This window comes from Xenopus laevis, chromosome 1S, assembly GCF_017654675.1.
Source record: "Xenopus laevis strain J_2021 chromosome 1S, Xenopus_laevis_v10.1, whole genome shotgun sequence".
Classification (NCBI taxonomy): Eukaryota; Metazoa; Chordata; class Amphibia; order Anura; family Pipidae; genus Xenopus; species Xenopus laevis.
The window spans coordinates 43041157-43067169 of record NC_054372.1 but is presented as its reverse complement, the minus strand read 5'-3'; the positions used below and the strand labels follow the sequence as shown (position 1 = coordinate 43067169).

General features: G+C 36.1%; 1 protein-coding gene across 1 annotated transcript; it reads left to right on the top strand.

The window, feature by feature from the left end:
* Window positions 1–25520, top strand: gucy1a1.S (guanylate cyclase 1 soluble subunit alpha 1 S homeolog). Its single transcript, XM_041579543.1, has 8 exons — window positions 1–411; window positions 5124–5185; window positions 8726–8829; window positions 12611–13317; window positions 15747–16232; window positions 19083–19226; window positions 19785–19939; window positions 23014–25520. Exons 1-8 carry the CDS (start codon window positions 154–156, stop codon window positions 23192–23194), a joined length of 2097 nt encoding a protein of 698 aa, XP_041435477.1. The 5' UTR covers window positions 1–153; the 3' UTR covers window positions 23195–25520.
* The last annotated feature ends 493 nt before the right edge of the window (window positions 25521–26013 follow it).

Here is a 26013-nt window from a genome sequence, read left to right as displayed (position 1 = left end):
ACTCCAGCAGCATACAATGCTTTCCCATACAGTGGCTTCAGACTGGGTCCTGGATCTCTGAGCCGCTCCTCATTGGGAATTGTTGCACCAAAGAGGAATCTGTGGGGCTGTGGCAGCTCAAGGGGTGTCTGATGAGCTGCCAGTGTGGGCACTATGTTCTGTACTAAGCTGAAGGAGCTCAAGCTCACAGGGGAATGTCCCTTCTCTTTATTGACACAGAGTCAGGGCTCAGAGGAAGGTGATGAGGAAGTACCGGGCACTGCTGCTGCCTCTCTTCCCATCTGTAAGGAGGTGGGTGAGATCAGCATCCCGGGCAAGAGAGAAGATGGGACCCCACAGAGGAAGACCAGCAGGAGCCGGGTTTATCTGCACACCTTGGCAGAAAGCATCCGAAAGTTCATCTTCCCTGAGGTAATTGCTGCCCCACCAAACTGTCTCACACACACCATTATCCCAGTTGCTAGCAACCAAGGGGTTAATCCATTTTTTTTTGGGGGGGGGGGCTCATGTGCTCATGATTATGTGGAGCCCTCCAGTGCCAGGTTTGCTGCTCTGGCCAACTTGCTTAGCAAAACTGGCAGCAGAGAAGGAGTTAATCTCTCTAAATTGCTTTCTTTCTGTTATTTGCCAATCCATTCCCATCATATAATGGGTCAGTTGGATGTACAGTGCAGCGCAGCTATTGTAAATGTTACAGGGGGTGGTTTAGTCCTGGTGAGGGGGTCAACAATTAGAAGCAACAGCCTGTGTGTGAATGTGCCGGCCCCTTGGTTATTGAGCAGTTCATCTGTTTTCAGGAATAACTGTATTAATAGCATATTGTCTGTTACATTTCTGATCTAGCGGAGAATCCTATGTGCAAGTGAGAATAAGTAAAAGCTGTGGGAGCACATGCCATGAGACATTTGGTTCCCCTTGAAAGGGACGGCAGGGCTGTAAATTTTATCTACATCAGAGCTGATAAACTTTATTGTAATGTTGATGTACATATTGTCTTATACAGTGCCTGTAGTTAGTGCAGCATTGCACATACAATAGTTCATAAGCTGGAAAGCTAAAGGACTCATTAACAGAGAGAAGTGTTGGGTGTTAAAGGGTCCATACATAGTAACATAGTAAGTAAGGTTGAAAAAAGACACATGTCCATCACGGTCAACCTTTTTTTTTTTTTTCTTATTACTGCCTAACTGCCAGTTGATCCAGAGGAAGGCAAAAACCCCATCTGAAGCCTCACCAATTTGCCTCAGAGGGGGAAAAAATTCCTTCCTGACTCCAAAATGGCAATGGGACTAGTCCCTGAATCAACTTGTACTATGAGCTATCTTCCATAACCCTGTATTCCCTCACTTGCTAAAAAGCTATGTGGAACATAATCCACTCTTGCCTGTACCCATGGCAGGTGTAAGCAGCACTCTGTGCTTTGTACTGGATTCATTCACAGGTGGTAAGTACAGGACTTACTTGTACCTGGCATTCTCAGGTGCAGGCGTTGTGCCTGTGGGTAGCGGGTGCAAATCCCAGAGCAAAAGGCAAAAAACATCTGCCCCTGTCAAAGAGCTCTTTAATTTTTTGTTTGAGATTGAAAGGGAAGTTGAACCTTTTTTTAAACCAACGGGTTCTGCAGCTCTCCAGTTTAGCTTTTAACCTGCTGCTATTCGGTTGCTAGGCTCACCCGTCCTAGCAACTAGTCATTTAGCTGCATATCAGGATGACAGATAAATTGGAGTATGGCTGCATAAAAATAATTGTCAGTCTGAATTCTGCTTGTCAGACGCTTTGAGCTAGAAATATAGAACTTAAACGTTTTTATTTTAGGAAACCTAGACCAGAAATGCACAAAATTAAATAAAAAAAATACCCACTTTTCAAGTGTTCATTTAATGGTGAAATTCTATTTAAATATTTTAATGAATATAAATTGTCCAATTTTGTCTCTAGAGATTGCTTGGGAGTGAAACCCTGACCCTTAATAAATAAAATGCCCTTGAAGCCCCCCCTCCCCCCATATATAGTTTTCTGATAGGGCTAAACTTAAAAGAATTCATGGCTGTGCACTTATAAGATAAGATGTATAAGATGTAGCAGCTTTAAAGATAAATGTCCCACTTGCATATCTGTCACTGCTGTTTAAGGGCTCTTACTGACAAGCGTTTTTACCTGCGCTCCCCTGCGTTCCTGTTTAAAGCCTTCAGCTGCAGGAGTAGACGCACTGAATTCTTTTCAATGTGGTTGTACTCACACAGACGCATTGAAGCACCAAACGCAGGTTGGGACGCAGCATGTTGCATTTTACCTGCGTTCTGTGTGAGTACAGCCACATTGAAAAGAATTCAGTGTGTCTATTACTGTGCTCCCCTGCGGCTGAACGCATGAAACCGGAATGCAGGGGATCGTAGGTAAAAATGCTTGTCTGTTAGAGCCCTTAGCCAGCTACAAGTAGCAGCCAATCATTCCAGGTTCGGACTGGGGGGCCCGGGGGCCCACCAGGGCTACTGGCCCAGGGCCCCCCTCCGGCCCCACTGTGGCGCCGGCGTGTGTGCCGCGTCGGTGCCGCCGACGCATCCCAACGGCCCCTTGGGTGTCCGCACAAAATTTTATTTTTTAACAGGCAAATATGGGTATGGACCTGGGCCGGCGGGGCCCACAAGAGCCAGATTTTTCCCCGGTGTCCTGTCGGCCCAGTCCGACACTGAATCATTCCCAGACATTATTTGTGTGGATATATATATATATATTAAAGATAATTTCTGTTATCTCTATAATTTTCACTTTTATAAAATCATCTCAAGTGTTGACTTTTCCTGCCAAGCAAAGCTACAAACCTATTTGCTGTTGTTCTGAGCTGTTGCTGTGAAAATTGTGTTTCCAAGTCAGCTCTTAGGCAGAAAATTGCTTTCCCGATCTAGATGATTGGTTTGAACTAGATAAATCTGGCTTGATTACCAGTGCAATGCTCCCTGTGTGTGGGGATGCCCTGTACATTGTATCATGTTGCTTTGTGAAGCACAGCAGGCAGAGATGTATAGAAGTTTCATACCACTTTCTCTCCTCTATTTGAAGTTAATGCAGCTGCTTGTTATGCTTGAACATACAGGTATGTTATCCAGAATGCTTGGGACCTGGAGCTTTCCAGATAATGGATCTTTCCGTAATTTGGATCTTCATACCTTAAGTCTGCTAGAAAATCACGGAAACATTAAAAAAAATCCAATAGGCTGGTTCTGCTTCCAATAAGGAATAATTATTTCTTAATTTGGATCAATTACAGAGTCCATGGGAGATGGCCTTTCTGTTATTTGGAGATGTCTGGATAATGGGTTTCTGGATATTGGATCCCAAACCTGTTTTAAAGAAATATTCCTAAATCAGATATAGATATTATAGAATGCCATTGGTGCACATTTGCTATATATAATTGTGCTAGAGAGATTAGTGTCTTCTCTGGAACGAACACGCAGAAATGCTTTCTAATCCTGCTCAGCCTTATTTAGCTCTGTCTATATTCCAAATCTAAAATTCTATTCGTTTTGAAGAACCAGCTTATAGATGGGTGGTCATATCTGGTATCCAGTAAAATTAGCCTTGCAATAAACCATGTTAATGAGGCACCTTTGAACAGAAGTGTTCATTGCGTAGCTTGCATTGAACAGCTTTCTAGACTTATTCCAGGCATATGTTGTAAATATTATGGACATGTAGTGCAGTATGCAGTGCTGATTGGATGTTGATATGGAAAAAATGTATTGTAAAGATTCGCAATCTATAAAAGCACAGCTAAATGCATTTTACTCTGGTGGCTGCAGTCAACCCCTTTTAAGATATTACATTTGTCGGCGTGTGAGCTTGTTTTAACGACTTGCTATAAGCGAAACAGTCAGGATGTAAATGTTACTGCAGTTGGCAAACAGTTCTGAAATTAATGGCACTGCAACAGCAACAAACAGAAGTAGCTTTTCTTGTGATACCAGGATAGAAAGCTTCAGTCTGCAGCCCGTTGAATCCCAGATGTCATTGTTTAATCTGGGAGCGGTGGTACAGAACAGCTGCAGAGCTTGACTTCTCTGTGCCAAGGGCACTGAATGTCACCGCCAGAGATGAGCAAATCAGTCGGGCAGAATCTTAATTTGCCCTGAATCGCTGCCAGTTGCAACAAGCCAAATCAATTCACAAATTTGTTTTCAACATTAAATGATGTCTTGATTTGAAGTGGACTCTGTATGAATCTACTTATAGGGGAATTTGGTCCATGAAGGGATATCTTTATGCTTGATCCTAATAATAATTTACTTACTTTGAGGTTTTAACCACGTACACCACTCACCACAAAGCATAGACTCAATCAGTAAGGGCTGAAAATAAAACTCCTGCTTGGTTAACTTGCTGTTACTAGTTTGTCTGTACATATACAAAAAATCGCAGATTTATCAAAGTTTACCACCATAACATTCTGCCATTCTCTATTCATTCCTAGGGGTGTTTATCAGTGGGTGAAAGTTAGAGTTCACCATTTCTTAAGGTGGCCATACACGGGCAGATAAAGCTGCCGATATTGGTCCTTTAAACCAATTCGGGAATTTATCTGCCCAAGTATGGGGGCTTTCACTGGGTCTTCCCGATCGATATCTGGCCACGATATTGATCGGGAAGGTTTAATTATTCTGCCGACCGACCCATCGGAGCCCATTGCTCCTTGTCGTAATCCGATCGTTTGGCCCTAGGGCTGAATGTTCGGATTTCCCCAATATAGCCCTGCCGTTGTTGGGCATATCGGTAAAAGATTTGCTTGTTTGGCGATGTCGCCAGACGAGCAGATCTCTTCATGTATGACCAGCTTTAAATACAATTCTAATTAGCTCTAATTTCAAACATTTTCACACTGAATGCATGGCAGATAGAAGGGGACTGTATGCAAACATAGCATAACATCATTGTTGCCACCAAACACAAGAACAAGAGCATTCTGGGTCCCCCCCTATGCATTTGCGAGACCCAGAATGCAATTGTCTTGAGTCCTGTTACATCTTCTGCACATGGTCAACATTTGCAGCAAAATACACGGTTGCACTTTTTTTTACTAAAAGTCATTAATTACTTATTGTATTTATTTATTTATTTTTTTGCAGTTTGACAGACTGAATCTTGCTCTTCAGCGGTCAATAGCAAGACACAAACTAAGCGCTAGCAGGTAAGCAGGTTTGTTCTGTGGAAGTATTTGCATTTACTTATTTTCTATTGAAATTTAATAGGTACAACCTCTTTGAGTCATTGCACTAGCACATTCCAGATCTTAAATATAGTCTAAGCCACAGTGCATTCTTGAATTCCCATAATATGGTCAGGATAAAAATAGATGGTTTGTAAGCCCTCCTAAGGCTGCAATTACTAATTTATCCGTCAAAACAATCTAAGAGTGAAGATACAAAAAGGAAGTAAGGGCTGTGCAGGCATGGGACTGTTATGAAGAATGCTGGGGACCCAGGGTTTTCAAGATAACTGATAATTTCATAATTTGGATGTTCATACCTTAACTCTACTAAAAAACCCAGTAGGCTGGTTTTGCCTCCAATAAGGATTAATTATATCTTAGTTTGAATCAAGTACAATGTACTGTTTTATTATTACAGAGAAAAAGGAAATAATTTTTAACAATGCAGATTATTTTATTATAATGGAGACTATGGAAGACAGCCTTTCCTTAATTCAGAGCATTCTGGATAATGGGGTTCCAGATAATGGACCCCATACTTGAATCACAAGCACTTGGTATTTTGGTTACTTACACACAGTTTGTATGTTAGTTATAAAAGAAAGGGATGCAAATATATCTCGCAATGCACTCGTATCAGCAAGTTATGTTATGAGTGTGGTATGTGTTCTTGTAATAATGTTCTGGCATATTTTAACTAATTTATGTATTTGATTCTTAATAATTCCTAATGAGCTCTTCTCTTACAAGAACGAACATACAGTAATAACGTGTTACAATATTTTCAGCTATGAAGTATTAACCAGCTGTTACAAAGCAGAAATTGATATGATATGGAATACCAAAAAGATTATAAACTTTGAATCTTATAATGAAGTGTTAAATTACATTGTAGATATGTTATGTGTTAAGTTCTATTACCACTTTGCTGTCATTGCCATCAGAATGTCTGTCTATTTCTGTCGGCTATTTGTAGCTGCCTCAAAAGAGGTTCCTCTGCTTTGTATCATGACACTGGACTACAGGTTTTAGAGCAGCCTGGTACTGTATAGAATCTGTTTTCAGCTTGCAACCAGAAGTCAGCCATATATTTAAAATATTGTCAATGTTTGAAAAATTGTACATAAACTGAAGTTGGGAGGTATGCAAGTCTCTCCAAGTGTCTCATGTCTGGAGATAGGGAGCAAGTATTGAAATGGGGAACAGGACCAGCCATATGTTGTTGGTAGTTATTAAATAACTGAGTGCAATACAAGTGAATTGCCTGTACAAGTTCTAAATTTATATAGAACTAAATGAAAAGTGGTGCTACCGTGTTAGCCAGTAGCAAAAATAACAAATAAAAGAACAAACAAATACAACAAGTATTGTAGAAGTGATACCTACAGTATATTGGCTAATAATAAAAATACACTGCAAGCTTCCGGAGCATCAAGGCCCCTTTGTCAGGAAAAATAGAAATGAAAGCTGGAAAGGCACAGCATATATACTTTTTGATGATTGAAAGGGTTTCACAGGAAATACATTAGGAAGTTACATATAGGGATAAATTGTAGAGATAATAAAAGTAATTAGGGTGGGTTGTAAATAGCCCAGGTGTCTGGATTCAGTCAGGTCACATGGGGGCCAATTCATTAACTTCAAGTGAAGGATTCGACCTTCGACTATGAATCGAAGGATTCAAACTAAAAATCGTTCGACTATTTGACCATTCGATAGTCGCAGTACTGTCTCTTTAAGAAAAAACTTCGACCCCCTAGTTCGCCACCTAAAAGCTACCGAACCCAATGTTAGCCTATGGGGAAGGTCCCCATAGGCTTGGCTAAGTTTTTTTTGGTCGAGGGATAATCCTTCGATCGTTGGATTAAAATCCTTCAAATCCTTCGATTCGAAGGATTTAATCGTTCGATCGAAGATTTATTCCTTCAAACTTTTTTTTTTTCCGATTCGAAGGATTTAATTGTTCGATCGAAGGATTATTCCTTCGAACTTTTTTTTTTGCGCAAAATCCTTCGACTTCGATATTCGAAGTCGAAGGATTTTCATTCCCTGTCGAATATCGAGGGTTAAATAACCCTCGATATTCGACCCTTGATGCATCGGCCCCATGGTGTCACATGAAACCTGTCATGAAACCTTGATTATGTCTGTGATGGTTCATCCTTGTATGAACCTGTTTTTCCAATGTATATATGCCTCTTGTATAGCACCTGGTACATGTTGCAATAACAAATACACAAAAAGTCTACACCATACGGGACTACTATTCGTCTGCTTCATCCAATGTGGTATACATGATTACATGTACTTGGTGCTCTAAAGGAGGCATATACATTGGGGAAAAAAGACAAAAACTACGCATAAGGATGAACCATCACCGACAAAAGATAAAGACCAAACCATGTGATACACCAGTAGAGCAAAACTTCTGCAAACAAAATCACAGTTCTGAGTACATGAAGGTCTTAATTCTAAAAGGGAACTTTAGAACTGAACAGGAAAGGAAGATCTATGAATTTAAATGTATGGAGTTATTTAATACATTAGGACAGGGCCTTCATTTAGGGTCAGGTTTCATATCACACTATGTGACCTGACTGAATCCAGACCCCTGGACTATTTACAATATAGCCAATAGAGGCATCATTTCAACAATACTTTTCCTATTTGTTTGCTTTTTTATTTGCTATTTTTAAATTTAGATAGCAAATGTGAATTTTAACTATGAAACATTCATTGAAGCTCTCTAAAATATAAGTATATGTAAGCACAGGAACATAGTGACATAGTGAGAGGTTGCAAGGAAAAGACAAAGAGAGGGATCTACATAGTCCCATAAATCTCTCTGCTGTGCGTCACTACTCAAGTTGTATAATAAGCAATATCATAATATATGTATATATTTAGAGGAAGAGTACTTTTTTAACTACTAAGTAGTTAATACAGACTGGAACTGTGTCAGACATAATGGATTACTTGGCAGTTTGTTATGCTTTGTAAAGTGAAAATTATGGATTTTGAAATGTTTTATACTATTGAATAAACTTGTAACAGAGTGGGCATTGTCTTGTAATATGGCATTATGGCATACAGGCACAGACATGGCAATAATTTGGTTAATAAAATATTTTTTTTATTTGTATCACTACTTGTCTCTAGCTAAAGTAACATGGAAAGCTTTGCAGACATTTATAAGAGTAAGAAATAGAAATATGCATTTGCCTTGTAGAGTTAATTTTTTGGTCTGCTCACTTCTTTACAAACACATGCATGCACACACATACACAGAAATATTGACGTTCTGCATGTTTTTCCAGATTGTGCACACAGCTGGAATATTTTCACACCACATCCTAAAGAATTTTGGAGTATTTCAACAAAAATAAAGTCAGTTGTTTTGGGGGTTTGATGGTTTAGTAGTAGAGAATATTATAGCTTGAGAAAGAAAATTCTTTACCCAACCACAATACTGAAGACACTTGCCTGAGTAACTTGTATTTGTGCCAATTGTTTTTGCAGGTCAGCTTTTCCTGGTTTTAAATTGCCAAGTATGCCGGTTTGTGGAAGAACTGCTGAAACAGAAAACTTTGAAAAAATTATTATTGATCAGTCAAATGCAGCAGGTATGTATGTGTATATATATGTATGTATATGTTTATGAATGGTGCTATATATCTATCTATATATATATATATATATATATATATATATATATATATATATATATATATATATATATATATATATATATATATATATATATATCTAGCACTTCACATTTTTAAATTACAGTAATATTGCAGATATTAAAAAAACAGTTATAGAGATTATGCTCCATGTGCCACTGCACCCCAGCTCCATAGAGTTTATAATCTAGGTAGGTAACGTACAGGCACAGATAGGAGAGAAATATGTGCTGCTTTTCACAAAAATGCAATAGTGCAAATGGGTCAGGATTGGACCAGATACTGTGCTGGTTCTCCATGTACAGGTATGCTGCTATTCATTTTAAGCATGATGAAAACAAATTCTTCCATGATGCTTGTGCACCAAACCATATTGAAAATGAGTGAACATCACAAGTCAGAAATAGTAACAATGAATTCCCATTAATTCACCCCTCCAGAGACAACCGTTAAGGATTCTCATTTTCTCCTCTACTTTTAGCCTTTTATATTAGCATAAACAGTCTCTGAACAGTAATGCATTTTATGTAGATGTTATTCTCTGTAGCTGAACTGGTAATCTTCTTCTTAATTGTGGTTGTGGAGATCATTCTGAATAATCAATAATATGCATTCTCTAACCCCTGAGGGTAAATATATATATATGCAACTATTTAAGGGCTCAGTTTAGGGTGTGATCAAATACATAGTATTTTTGTATACGACAGATTCAATTTAATGAGAAAAACAACCTCAATTCATCATCATTCATCATTTGTCTCTAAATGTTTGTGGAATTTTCATGTGATGAGAAATGTTTTTTTTCATTAATTTGGCTGTGACTTTACTGAGCTAATTCATAAAATTATATTTGAGAACTTCTTTTTTGATAATCTTTATACAAATTAGATATGAAAATTACATTTAAAGAGGTGGTTTACTTTGAGTTAACTTTTAGTATGTTATAGAATATCTAATTCTATCATCATTTTTTCTTTTTTATAGTTTTTGAATTATTTGCCTTCTTCTTCTGACTCTTTCCAGCATTCCAGCATTCAAATCTAAAAAACAAATGTTCTGCAAGGATACAAATCTATTGATATTGCTACTTTTTGTTACTTTTTTATTACTGCTGAAATTATAAACTGGAGAGTTTTATAGTTTAAGTACTAAACTAAATAACTTAAAACCCCAAATAATAACCAATTGCAAATTGTCTTCAAATATTACTCTCTACATCACACTAAGGGGCAGATTTATCAAAGGTTGAGTGATAGAGTTTTTTTTACCTCAAATGAACTCAAATGACCTTGAATTACCGTGAAGTTTAAATGGTCTCTTATTTAAGAAAAAACTTGGATGTCTAAAATTCTAGTGAATATTACTGACCTGGAAACTGTAATCAAATTTGAATCGAATTCGAACGGAACTCGATTCCAGTTTTTTTCTCAGAAAAAAACTTGAACGTCAGGAAGGCTATTAACATCTTCAAATGGGTCAACTGACCTCTATCGTTGACTTCTACATGAACTCCACAGGTTTTAGGTGGTGGGAATTCAAGTTACTTCCAGGGTCGAAGGTATGATAAATCTCCAATTTGAGTTTGGATTTTTCCCAGCTTGAATTTGTGAGTTTTGACTAAAAATTCAACTCGAAAATTCGAACTTGAATATACCATTCCAACCTTAATAAATCTGCCCCTTAAAGTAAATTTAAAGGGAAACAACATCTTTAAGATTTGGTTTAGCATTTTCTAATGTTGTGCATCTGTAACCAGGACTGAATAAATCCCTAAAACACTATTTTAGGGGATCATTATTATATAGTTAGGGGAAAGATTCCCTTTCATCTATAAGATCACCACTTCTGCTCTTATGCCCATATGTTATAAAAGACACTAACTTTGCCCAAGAGCAGTAACCCATAGCAACCATTAAGATGTTTGCTTTTAAACAGGTGATCTGAAAATGCTACCTGCTGGTTGCTATGAGTTACCTATAAAAGCATAGTTTGTCCCCCAAAATCTTTAAACTATTTTGTGCCTGGTTGTGTATATGGGTTTACCAGTCTATTGCCACTCAGGCAAGGGCCACACAACACGGATACACTGCCACTCTTCTGCTGTGCTGCCTGACAGACAAGTGCAAACGGACTTGGTGGATTTCAGCGACAAAACACAAGATTTTGCATTGAAATCTGCTGCACCTGCAGCGCAGCTTAATAGGAGCAATGGGGCAGTGGATCCTGCATCTGTGGAGAATCAGCGTTGTGTGGCCCTAGTCTAAAAGTGAGGGGTTGTAATTATAGAGACAGCATACCCAGCATTCAATTTTGAACTTCTCCTACAATTGTGCAATTGCTTTAGACTCCAACACAATCCTTCCCTGTTCTTCTCCCTTTCTCTCCTCAATCATGAAAGAATGGAATGATGTAATAAACCATACATAGCTTATAGACAATCTATGGTCTTTGCACTCTAAAGGTACCGTGGTAGTTCAATAATGCTCAACTATATTATTACCATTACACAAGATTAGTTCATTTCCTTCCTTCCTTGATTAAAATGTCTAATAATACTGAGAGAATAAATGAAAGTGTGAACATTATTCTTTGTTAGCAATTAAAGACATGAATCTGTTGTAGAGAATGTAAGTGTTCCAAGATCCTTAAGCCCAAATTTGATGTCTTAGCAATTACTGTAGCGATGACGCAGATTCCACTGCTGTTTAAAATGTGCAAATGACAGAATGTTACTTTACATAATATGGAGGCTTAAATCTGTGTATTTGCATATCTTAAACAGATTCCGTTGATTGTAATCTGCTACAGTAGTAATTTTGTTGTCATGCATCCGGCCCAATTCTCTCACGTCTAATGACAGCCTGGCACTATGTAGCTATGCCCATTTATGCCACTGTTTCCTTTATTTGTATATTTATTTTATATTGTTGAATTTAGAACCAAATCATTTTACAGCAATACTAACAGGATGTTTTGTTTCTTAACTCTTCCTGATTAAAAGTGATGAATTTAAAACGTAATCCTATATTCCATATACTTGTTGTTGAAGTTATTGCCATCCTCCACTGTCTGGGGCCCATTTAATTAGCTCGAGTGAAGGAATAGAAGAAAAAAAACTTCGAATTTCGAATGGTTTTTTTTGGCTACTTCGACCATCGAATTGGCTACTTCGACCTTTGACTACGACTTCGAATCGAACTATTCAAACTAAAAATCACTCGACTATTCGACCATTTGATAGTCGAAGTGCTGTCTCTTTAAAAAAAACTTCGACCAAGTACTTCGCCACCTAAAATCTACCGGACATCAATGTTAGCCTATGGGGAAGGTCCCCATAGGCTTCCTAACAATTTTGTGATCAAAGGAAAATCGTTCGATCGATGGATTAAAATCCTTCGAATCGTTCGATTCTTAATCGGTCAATCTAACCATTTTTCCTTCGATCGATCGTAGGAAATGCGGTAAATCCTTCGACTTCAATATTCGAAGTCGAAGGATTTTACTTTGACGGTCGAAAATCGTAAATGTGCCCCTTTGTCTAAAGAAGAAAATCTTGCTGTACTTTGCTTGCTGTCATTTTTAAAAGTATGGATCCCCCTGTTATCCAAACCTCTGCAGAGAACAAACTTTATAGCTATATCCTTGTAATACTACAGTAATAGTAGTACAGATTGATTGATTTTTTTAGCTGAATTTTAACATTGTCTTTTCCTTGTAGGTGTCCCTGTTGAGCACGTTAAAGAAACGTTGGGTGATGAACTTTTCAGAATCTGTTACGAAGAAGATGAACATGTATTGCAAGTGGTTGCAGGAACACTGAAGGACTTTCTAAATAGCTTTGGAACCCATTTAAAACAAAGTGGCCAATCCCGGACACTGGAAGAATGTAGTGGGCTTGAAGAAGGTTCAATTCTGTGCTTAGAAAAAGATCAAGATTATTTAAATGTGTACTATTTTTTTCCTAATAATATTACACCTTTAATATTACCTGGAATTATTAGGGCAGCAGCATACATCTTGTTTGAAACTGAAGTAGAAGTGAGGTTGATACCCCACTCTTCCAATGATGGGAATGACTTCATTAAGGAACCTTACTTACTGTATTCTGTGCAGTTAAAAAATACAAAGCCTTCATTATCGCCAAGCAAACCCCAGTCATACGTTGTAATACCTGCGTCAATTTTCTGCAATACCTTTCCTTTCCATTTTATGTTTGACAAAGATATGATCATGTTGCAAATTGGTAATGGTGTGAAAAGGCTCCTCAACAGAAGAGACATTCCACGGAAATCCACCTTTGACGAATATTTTGAGATCCTTTCTCCTAAAATAAGCTGCACGTTTAGTGGAATCTTGACTATGCTCAATATGCAGTTTATTATACGAGTTAAAAAATGGGACAGTACAACTGACCAGTCATCAAAGGTAAGAGATAAGCAACTAGTCATTTTCACTAATATCACTTGACAGACAGACTGATTATTAAATATATTTGTAAACCTGTTAACTTGTTTTTGTTTGCTAAAAATTACATTGAGCTTTACCAGCAATCTTTACTTGTGGGGCTTCTGGCAAACCCATAAAAATCTATGTTGCAAAGATTAATGTTGAAACTGGACATTCTACAGACTGGACAGACTAGACATCTACTAGACGTCATTATTATCGTTGTAGGGCGCTGTGGACCTTGGACCCCAAAGGGGGTGCTCAAAACAGTGAATATATGCAATGTGGGGGTAAAGGCTCATTTTCTGTTCAAGAACCCAATAAGGACAATATTTGTTATTATATTATCTGCTGTCCTAAACATTCATGAAACTAAGAAAGCATGAGTGATGCAACAATGTTATCATACAGATGAGTCCACTATGATTGGTGCATTTGGCACACGTGGCTTGGACAATTTTATTTAAATGTGCGCAAAGTGTATTTTTCATGGCAGCATACCTGTATATCTCTAACTTTGTTGGAAGGTTAAGGAGGCCTGGACAAAACATTGCAATGGACTACTTCAGTGGGAAATGGCCTGTGTAGAAGAGTAGAGTAGAAGAGACATTTTTCATAACAAATAAAATAGATTTTCAGCAAACACTTAAAATGTTTGGGCAATATGTTTAGTTGCACACATCTAAAACAGACTGAAATATTTTCTGTTAACTGTGAATGCATTTATCATTCTCTGTCATTCTGTTTCATTTGCACATACATATATAATGCAATATGAATGCTTATTCCTTGAGGAACTAAAGCTGCACCTCATTAGTTGTAAAGACATTAATGAAATATGACATGTTGTCAATTTTTGAGTCTCATGAGAAATGTTAATGCATCAATCTATTAATAACAATTTTGGAGAGATAGACATATGGCATTCTTTACGCTAGATGATTTTATGGCATATCTGCCTTCTGACAGATATGTATCGCCTTTGTAAAGTTATTCTTAACAGAGAAAATTAGCCTTATAATTTACAAACAGACTGGCAAGCTTATATATGCAAGGGCACTTCCAGACCCTGTTTTCATGAATCTACAGTACAGTAAAATATTTACAGAAATTCACGACAGATATTTGTGCTTGTTTCACTCTTCTAAAACTTGGCACTTTATTGTGGTGTTCCTTATCAATACATGGGGTACTAGTGTGTTTCTTAGAAAGTGAGTAATATGTTTATCACAGCTACTTTTATCTCTGCTGCATAGAAAAATTTGCTCTTGAAATTTCCCATAACAGCCAGGTGGCACATCTCTATTAGACGAACTCATTGTAATCCCCTATAAACATAACCAGTAAAGAATTTGTTCCAACAAAATATAAATAACAAAATAATTATTTCTGTAACAGTTTGAAGATTGTGGATGCTTTAGGTGCCGGGTTGGTAAGCTATCAGAATTCTCTACACACACAATTGACTTGTTATGAATAAGGCATAACACAGTGGCCTCAAACTTAGTGCCCATTTTTACATTCCTGGCTTTAAGGCAAATTTTAGAAGTATAAAGACACATGTTTACTTCAAACAGAGCTTCCTGCAGGGTAGCAGTTTACATGGGGCTACCACTTAGACTATCAAAGTAGTGATGTGCGGGTCAGCATGAAACCCACAGGTCATTGGTAGGGATGGGCGAATTTGACCCGTTTTGTTTTGCCAAAAATTCGCTGCCGGCGAATTAAAGTCTTTAATGGCCGTCATTTCTGCGATGAAACAAGGCGAAAAAATTTGCCCATCCCTAGTCATAGGCAGATGGTGGGCCTAATTCTAGGTCGAAGTGAAAATTTGAATTTAAAAAATTCGAATTTCAAGCTAATTTTTGTGTACTTCGACTAGGGAATAGTCCAAATTTGAATTTGAAAAAAAAAATCTGAAAATTCAAATTGCGAAATTTATCATGTACAGTCTCATGTAAAACCTGCAGAATTGCTGTTTAAGCCTATGGGGGACCTCCTAGAACCTATTTGGAGTCAATTGGGGGGGAAAAACTTTGAATCGCACAGTTTAAATGCGCTATTACTTAGATTCGTACAATTCAAATTAGATTGGAAAATGGACCTATTCGATCAAAAACGGACCTATTTTTCAAATTCGGAATTCAACCCTTGATAAATCTGCCCTTAAATATCCATTTTGATCATTTAAGGTGGGCAGTAGTAATATAAAGCACCGATTGCCTCAACCTTTTAAGAAGATGCTGCTCTTTATTTCAGTCATTTAGAGCTTAGTATTTGTATAGTTTCTTTTACTACTTGATAATAGGGTTACAAAACATCCTGTTAACGTGTAATTAAACTGTGTTTGTATCATTATTAAGATTTATAAGAATTCCTATTGATAAACATTTTTTGTCTATTTACAGGCAATGGATTTGAAAGGTCAAATGATCTACGTATTTGAATCCAGTGCCATTTTATTTTTGGGATCACCATGTGTGGACAGATTAGAGGATTTCACAGGACAAGGGCTGTATCTATCGGATATTCCAATCCACAATGCCCTGAGGGATGTTGTATTGACTGGGGAACAAGCAAGAGCACAGGATGGATTGAAAAAGAGGTTAGGAAAGCTTAAATCTACTCTGGAACAAGCTCATCAAGCTCTAGAAGAGGAGAAAAAGAAGACTGTGGATCTTTTATTTTCAATTTTTCCTGGTGAAGTTGCTCAGCAGCTGTGGCAAGGGCAAACTGTACAATCCAAGAGATTTTATAATGTAACAATGCTTTTTTCAGACATTGTGGGATTCACAGCAATCTGCTCTCAGTGTTCACCCATGCAAGTTATCACAATGCTCAGTGAACTTTACACCCTATTTGATGTTCAGTGCGGAGAACTAGATGTTTACAAGGTAAAACATATTTTGCATTCCTATATGAAATTAGGTTTTAAAGCAGGGGAACACAACTTATTTTGGTTCTTCGACACAATGGTCAGTGCTAGTGATGGGCGAATTTGCGAAATTCGCGAAACGGCGAAAAATTTGCGAAACGACGCCGGCGAAAAAATTTGTTTGACGCCGGCGAATTTTTGCTGGCGTTTCGCGAATTTATTCGCCGCGAATTTGCGCCTGGTGAATAAATTCACCCATCACTATTCAGTGCTCCATCAGTCTTCCTTAGAACAGAGGGTGCAACTGAGGGGAATGCATAAGAGGGTAACATACAATACAAAAAAGTTTGAGTGGCATATAATATATCTCCAGTAATATAAGACTAGAATGATGGTGTAGACTAAAATGATGGTGCCCACCAGGAAACAAGGAGACCATTAAGGATTGTCTGCCTGTATTTATGCACATTTTTTTTTATTCATTTTTTTTATTATCTTTTTACCTCCTTTTGCCTGTTTACATCTTTTCTCCAATTGAGTTTTTACTTCTCCATGTCATTTGTCCATCATCCAACATCTTCTTTTCCTTTCTAAATTTGTATCTCTATTTTTTACTTTAATACTTAAACCCTCCTTTTATATTCTGCCCCTCCTTTGTTTTTTCTCCACTACCATTTTCTTCTTCTCCCTCCACATTCTCTGCCTTAGTTTCTTGCATAACAGGAGTGGGACAGTAATAAGTGAGTTGCAGTAGTCAGCAATTTACATGGTCTCATCTTTCCTGAGACCCTAAAAGCAATTTTTATGACTGTCAATTATGTCATGGTAGGCCTCGGAGAACAGCATGGGGAGGAGAGCTAATTTGATTTTTATACATGTATTATTTTGTTGGTATGCAAAACAAGTTATTGTATTTATACTTATATAATTTCTACATTGTTTACAAAACTGAAGGTGGTGTCCATAGTGCACATAAGTGCAAAATAATCTGCAGTTTTCTGTATTTTTACTGCAATACTGACTTCCTTTAAGAAATCCAGAGTTATTCTGGTGATGCCAGTGGTGAAGTCAATGGATAAATGCTGTATTTTCCCATAGCATTTTCAAGTGGCTGCATACGTTAAAGCCTGATTGTTACACAGAGGTACGCCGTCACTGAAAATCAACACACAACTTCATAAATATATTTTTTTTAACGCTGCAACGCCTGGAGATTTGTGGTGTATTTGGATGCCATTTTTTTTATACAGTATGATAAATAACTAACTGTACCCATGAACCCTTTGTAGTTTTTTAAAAACTATAAGCTCTTGGGAGTAATTTTTTACCATAATGACAATGGGATGATAAATTATGCTTTTGAGCGTTGGAATGGAGGACATTTTTTGGCTTCATGATCACATGGAGAATTTAAAAGCATGGGCTTGCCAAGTGGGAAATGATAGAAAACTTGGATTGTTATTGCAAGATCATTTGCAGATGTTGTCCCCGTTTTACAAGCATTTGAAGGCAGAAATCCCTTGGTTTCTTCTGTTTTGTAGCATGATTGATCTGCTTCCTGCTTCTTCATATTCACATGAAATCTTTTTAGAATTCTCTAACAGAACATGTGTCTTACATAATCATTTCCACTGCATAACATAATCAATTAATATTCCTGGTGCAGTTTTATAGTAATTAGAAAGTGTGCAATAACCCATAACAAACAATCAGTAGGTAGCATTTACTGTTTACTTTTTTGGTTGCTATGGCTTATTAGTGCAAACTGGGACATATAGTACATACAGTAAGTTCTTAGTCATTTCTAATTGGAATAACAATAGAAAGAAAAACAATATAGCTTTATTTTACAAAACATTTATGGGCAGATTAATCAAGGGTCGAAGTGAAAATTTCAAATTCTAATTTTAGAGTTTTTTTTGGTCGGAGTCAAATTTTTAAGAACACAGTACATGAAAAATTTCAAAATTTGAATTTTCAAATTTTTTCAAATTCAAATTGAATTTGGACTATTCCCTAGTCGAGGTACACAAAAATAGCTCGAAATTCAAATTTTTTTAATTCAAAAATTCACCTTGACCTTTGATAAATCTGCCCCACAGTGTTGCCAGCACATTCTAGCATTTAATGAATTATACCACAGTGAAAGCAAGAAGACTTATTATACAGGTATTGGATATCTTATCTGGAAACCCATTTTCTAGAAAGCTCAGAATTAGGGGACAGCCCTCTCCCATAGAGCCAATTTTAAGCAAATAATTATAATCTCCTTTGTCTCTGTAATAATAAAACAGAATCTTGTACTTGATCAAAACTAAGCTGCATAAATCCATATGGGTGGGCCAACAATCCCTATTGGTTTTATTTAATACTTTAAGAAGACTAAAGAAACGGTGATCCAAAGTACAAAAGGATCTATTATTGGGAAACCCCTTGGTTCCAAACATTCCAGAGTATTAATCCTACATCTGCATTTTTATGCTCAAAGATGCATGCACACACATTTATGGGCAGATTTTTCAAAGGTCAAATTTCGAATTTATGTAATTTTTTTTTACTCTATTAAATTCAAATATACTCACAACTCAAATGGGAGGTTTAAGAAACAATTTGAATGTCTAATATTTAATCGAATAATCCCGACTCAAAAATTCAATGTTTCAATGGTCGAGGTGTGACAAATTTCCCATTCAAATTTATATTCGAATTGGGGGATTAAAATTTGAATTTTGTGAATTTGAATTTACTATCCAAACCTTAATAAATCTGCCCCTTAAAATTGCTACTAAACATGCGGGAGGTCACGATTGCAGGTAGATGTATGCTTTATTAATTACTCATTTATGTAGTTTTTTTGTCCATATTTTAGGTGGAAACTATAGGTGATGCTTATTGTGTGGCTGGGGGCTTACATAAAGAAAGTGAGACACATGCGTTTCAAGTAGCCTTGATGGCCTTGAAGATGATGGAGCTTTCAGATGAGGTGATGTCTCCCCATGGAGAGCAAATAAAGGTCAGTATAATATGTCCTATAATGTGCTGTGTGTTGTTAGCAGTTTGTATTTTGTTACACTAACCATTGGCCCCATTGGTGATACGTTTCCCAGATTTTTTGGATTTTGCTTGACCTCATTCAAGCTGATGCACCAGAATCAGAATTTATGCAGCACAGAACTTGCTGCACTGATAATGGAGAATATAACCGATTCATAAAGGATTATTTATAGCACTATTTTTTAGAAAACATTTATTAAACATATTTTAAAGGTTGTTGTTTTTTAACACTTTTCTAAACAGCAATAATTTAAACTAACATCTGGAGAAGGAGTTTATTTGTATGATTTCAATTGCACACTGTGTCATATCTGATTGATATCAATTAACAACGGAATAAATGGATTCGGTCAGCTTAATTGACAGGAAAAATATTTGAATGTATATAGATAATAATTCTAGGGAAATATATATTTCTGAGGATTTTTGTTACTTTGGGATTTTAGCACACTATTAGGTGGCAATGACTGAAGTCACAAAAACTATTAATAATAAACTGTCTTTTTTCTTTATGAAGATGCGTATTGGTTTACATTCTGGGTCAGTATTTGCAGGCGTTGTTGGAGTGAGAATGCCAAGATATTGCCTTTTTGGAAACAATGTGACCCTTGCTAACAAGTTTGAATCCTGCAGTGTACCAAGAAAGATCAATGTGAGCCCTACAACCTACAGGTAGATCTTGCTTCCAGCTGAAATGTAATGTATTTTATGTCATTGCGTTGTTTGTGTTGTAAATTGGGATTTTAGCTTAGAATACCCCCCCCCCCGTTTTCCCCTAGCATGGTACAATGTAATTAGATCTACAACAGGAGACCCTTAAGCAATTTACACCAGTTTATTAGTACAGGTATGGGACCGATTATCCAGAATGCTGGACTGGTGGGTTTCCGGTTAACGGATCTTTCTGTAATTTGGATCTTCATACCTTTAGACTACTAGAAAATCAAGTAAACATTAAACAAACCCAATAGGCTGGTTTTGCTTCCAATAAGAATTATTATATCTTAGTTTTGATCAAGTACAAGAGACTTTTATTATTACAGAGAAAAAAGAAATTTTAAAATTTGAATTATTTGGATAAAATGGGGTCTATGGGAGACAGCCCTTCCGTAATCCGGTGCTTTCTGGATAATGGGTTTCTGGATAAGGGATCCCATACCTGTATTTATAAATTAAATAAAACAATTGAATGAGGTAATATTTCATGGTAATAATTTATTAGTTTGAGGTAGTTATTTAAAATGACTTCTTCCCACCCTACTGGGCAAAAGTGGACATGGATCATTAGTGCCTTTCTCTGTTTTTAGCATTTACTTTAATATATCCTGTCCTATGACTGCTACATATTTATGTTGTATACATAGTTGTTTGTTGACATAAATACATAAAATGAAGCAGAGGACAGTCAAGAAATGAGCATTTTGTTATGAATAGTAAATACTTACCATAAGAAACCATAATTAATAGTGATGGGCGAATTTGCGCCGTTTAGCTTCGCCGTACAATTTGCGAATTTCCAGCGAAATTTGCGAAACGGCAAAAAATTCCCGAAACGGCGCCGTCTCGTTTTTGATGCCGGCGTCCGTTTTTTTGACGCAGGCGAATTTTCGCCAGTGAATTTTTGTGGGCATTTTGCGAATTTTCTCGCCAGCGGCGAATCACGCAAATTCGCCCATCACTAATAATTAACCATAAGAAAAGGGATACTTGTCCCTTTGAGCTTTCACTGAAAGTCTGTGAAACATCAGGAAATAATGTGCTAATATGAGTTAATTGCTTGAGTGAGAATCTACTGCTTCATTTAGGGGCAGATTTATCAAGGGTCGAATTTCAAATTTGAAAAACTTTGAAATTCAAATTCAAAAAGACCAATCAAAATAAAGTTGAAGTTTTTTTTTTGGCCAAATAGGTCAGTTTTAGATTGAATAAGTCCGTATTCAGCTGAATTCGAATTGTACAAATTGAAGTAATAGTGAATTCGAACAAATTCGAATCTAAATTTTTCCCAAAAAAACTTTGAATTTTCAAAGTCCACCAATTGACTCCGAATAGGTTCTAGGAGTTCCCCCATAGGCTAAAACAGCAATTTGACAGGTTTTAGATGGTGAATGGTTGAAGTCGAGTACAGGGCATATTTGTCAAGGGTCAAATTTCAAACTTGAAAAACCAACCAAAAGACCAACCGAAATTAAGTGTTTTTTTTGGCCGAACAGGTCCATTTTGAATCTAATAGGTCCGTATTCGGCCAAATTTGAATTGTATGAATCGAAGTAATAGCGCATTCGATCGAATTCGATTTTTCAAAGTCCACCAATTGACTCCAAATAGGTTCTAGGAGGTCCCCCATAGGCTAAAACATCAATTCAGCAGGTTTTAGATTTTTCACATTCAAATCGAATTTGGACTATTCTTTAGTCGAAGTACACAAAGAATAGCTTGAAATTCGAATTTTTTGAATTTGAAAATTCACCTCGACCTTTGATAAATCGATATTCGAATTTTAAAATTTTTTTACAATTCAAATCAAATTTGGACTATTCCCTAGTCAAAGTACACAAAAAATAGCTTGAAATTTGCCTTTTTTGAAAATTCACCTCGACCTTAGATAAATCTGCCCCTTAAAGTTGTGGACTGATTAAAAAACTAAATAACCGCAAATATTAAAAAAATTAAAAAAGAATTGCGAATTGTCTCAGAATATCGCTGTCTCCATCAGAGTTAATTCAAAGGTGAACAACCACGTTAAGGCAGAGAAGTGAAGTTAGTTATCTCCAGTGTGAAGAGAAGTTTGTTGTAGTGTATGTGAAAGGATTATTAGAAGATGCCAAAGGAAATGTTAGATGGGAGTCTAGCAAGTTCTAATCATCAGAATTTCTTTATGGATACATAGTGATGTCACTGATATCTATAACAAAGAAGAAACCAAGAGAATCTTTGTTTAAAAAGCTTTGCATTCTGTCATAGAAATTTTGAGCTTTAACTGGTGTTATCCTTGATAATACTGCAGTTATACATTCTGCTAATTGAGACAAAAGTGTGCTTAGTGTTTAGTGGACAATTCATACCTTCACTGCAATTTATGTCTGCAAATATTAAACAATTATCAGTATTGACCAGATCCCCTGGAAATTTTTTTTTAAATTGGCTACTGCCTTGAATAGGATTCAATATCTTAGACTCCTATTTTGTGTGTGCCTGTTGCTCAGTCTTAGTTCTTTGGCACACTCCATGGTGATAGCGCTTTAGGTGCTATAACGAGAAGGTTTAATTGACAAGTAAAAGCAGGGATTTACTGTATGACCTGAACATCAACAGTTTTAATGACTGATGTAAGAACAAGTATAATTATTAAAGGTAAAAATCCGATTTCCATGTTGAGATCACCAATTTCTGTATTCTTTTGCGTTCATGTGGATGAATAAAGCTAGGGAGCATGGCTGTTAAATTTTGATGGACTTGCATCCTTTTTCAGGCACAACTTCTTTTTGTAACTTTTGTTAGCCAGCTTTATTTTAAAGGAGCAGTAACTCAACATGGGGTCTTTGCATCCAGTTAGTGCTTACTTGTCTTCTGCAGCCTTGTTTTATATTTTAGTAGGGAGACACATTTTTTCTATGTAACTTTAAACCTTGAGTCTTGCTAAAAATACTATAAATAATAAACAGTATAAACCGTAGTGTTAAGTAATTTTATTACAAATAAATATTTTAGCAGTAGACTTATTTTCAATGTTTCCATTTAAACAGGTTGCTGAAGGATTATAAAGGATTTACATTTACTCCACGATCAAGACAAGATCTCCCACCAAACTTTCCCATTGACATTCCTGGTATTTGTTATTTTCTTGAAGCCTATAATCAAGAAATGCTGCCCAGAATTTGCCAAAGAAAGACAGTTGAAGAGACCCATTTCATCAAAACAGATTAATGTATTTAATCTAAATGTACTGAAATATATATATATATATATATATATATATATATATATATATAGCTCTTAATTAATTGTGTGATTAATGATTATGTTGTCTTCCTTAATCTTGAAAACAACATGCTTCCAGTATTATTCACTTTGGAGTTATAATCTACTGCAAAATTTTAATGCAGATCCGAAACCATTTTAGAATTCAACTGGTTTGAAAAAATGAAAAGATTGAGATTTTGGTCTTCCAGTTTTAAAATGCTTTTCTGTTATGGCCCGGTACTGTGCAGAATTATGCTTTTTTTTTTTGATTAGGAAATTTTTTTTATCTATATATTTGTACACACATTTTTGCTGAGAAAGAAAATTTAAATGTTGGCAGATTTGAAGTTCAAAAATGATTAATCTCTGCACAGTACAATGCAGCAAAAGTATGGATATAAAAAACGCTGCGACAACCATTTAGCATATGTTGGCAGAGATAATAAAACTTAACAAGACAAAGACAACAACTCAACAGGCTTTTATAAAAACAGATGTAATTTTATAAAAAAATATATATATATTTTGTAACAGAACAATGTCAAGAATTGCACGAATATAAAGGAGATAAAAATTATTTCCAACAAATGGGATGATTGGGTATCATTTTCGAAAAGATGTGTGGGCAGGCCGGGATCATAAAAAATCCTTGTAGGACCTTCAGTTTGAGAGCAATGAAAATTGGGGGCAATTTTATAACCATTTGATTGGAGCTTTTGCTCCAATTTAAGCAATTTTTGGGAAGAAAAATTGTAAATTTTAATTTGAGTTTCCAAAACCCTAAATCTCGAAAACAAAAAAAAATTCTGCATCTAAAAGCTGTTGAGTTAGATGTAGATGTAAAAGTCAATTGGAGTTATGAGACTCATTAAAAATGAAGGGTAAAATGTGATTGCACTGTGTTCCGGTTTGTTTTTCCTATAATTTTAAGCGGTCAAATTTCAAGTTGTGCATTGTTTCAAATGGGGGAAAAAAACTCAAAAACTTGAATTTCGATAAGTATTGTTGTGTTCAGAATTTTGTATAACTTTATACAAATATTCTTTGTTTTTTTTTTGTCAAAGCTACCAAAAAGGCATACACTACCTATGAGTTCATGTGTCTGAAATAACCCCAAACTGCCCTCTGCCACCTTCATTGTGTTCAAAGTATAATATCTGGAAGCACTTTTTTCATTAGCTACTTTTCAGGTCATTGTAGCTTGGAAACACTCTTGTGCCGATTACTGTTTTTGTAAGTGTGCCTGTTTGACGTTGCTGCTGTTTTCAGCCATTTACAAATCAATAGAATGAGGTGTGGCAAAAGGCAAACTTTAGAAAAACTTTAATTTTGGGTCAAACGCCAAAAATTTGCTCTTGGTACATTAGCCTAAGGGTGCTGGCAGACAGGGAAAAGTATTTTCTATTGTGGGTAAGAATATTTGGGTTCTATAATTTGTTATAGTTGCCCCAAATAGTAATATGTGCTACTAATTTAATACTGTCACCTTGGAATCTTATTTCTATGCATTATAAAATCCATAATCCTGTAACATGTATCAGTAAAGACCTTTCGGGGAATAAAAAAAGATAATATTAGTGTGATATTTTATATATAAATAAATTCAACTCGCATACAGTTGACTTCAAGGAAGCAAGTAAAGGAGACTGCAGAACTTGCAGATGGAAAGAGTGGGTGATTGTAAGTGACCTCTAGCCCTTCAGCTGTTGGTGGTGTATGTTGTACAATGTTCACCAGATGAATGTAGAAAGATACAAAACAAATGCTTCTCTTTAGGTCATACATACCTCACTTTATGTGGGAAGTTCTGAAACTTAATTTGCAGACGTTTAAATGTCCTTGGCCTCTGTTATTTTGGCTTCTTTGGTACTGTACCTTAATATATTTAAAAAACATGTCTATCTGTAAATATAAATATAGATATATGTATATGCATGTGTTCATCCAAAATCATATTTTTCCATTTTTTAATGAACAATGGCTTTTTTAATTCTATTATATTTATTGAAAGGTTGTTAACTGGCTAAATACTTTATTGTTTACCAAATATACATAGCTGTTTCCTAAAACAGTTCTGTTTAACTTTACTTCACATGGATAGACATTTTAAAAATGGCACCTAGTCAAGAGCATAAGATTAATACAGATATATATATATGTATAGAAAATGTAGTTATAAGCAACAACGCTAAAGGGCTGGTTTACCTTTCAGCTTACTTTTGGTATGTTATAGAATGGTAAATATTCCAGTCACTTATTCAAATCAGTGAATGGTTGTTAGGGTAATTTGTTCCCAAGCAACCAGATTGCTGAAATGGCAAACTAGAGAGCTGCTGAATAAAAGGCTAAATAACTAAAAAACCTCAAATAATAAAAAATAAAAACCAATTGCAAATTGTCTCCGAATATCACTCTCTACATCATACTAAAAGTTAACTAAAAGATGAACAACCCCTTTAAGAGTGCCATAGATGTTCAGATTTTATTTGTTGGTGAATGTTTTGATAACAATCGTACATTTTAATGCAATGATAGAAAACCAACATTTAGATTTTAGACTGTAGGATTAAAGTAGGGTAAATAACAAATCAGATAATTGTTCTGGCCATTAAATGACAGACAATGGTTATGTCCTGAAAATAGTATGGATATTGTCAGATAGGCAATATATGTAAAGATATTATCAGACAAATGTTCTAACCTGTCCGATCGACTAAACAGTCAATCACCATGGTACAAAAAATGTCAGGAAGATTATTTAGAGCCCACATAATGTCCGCTGG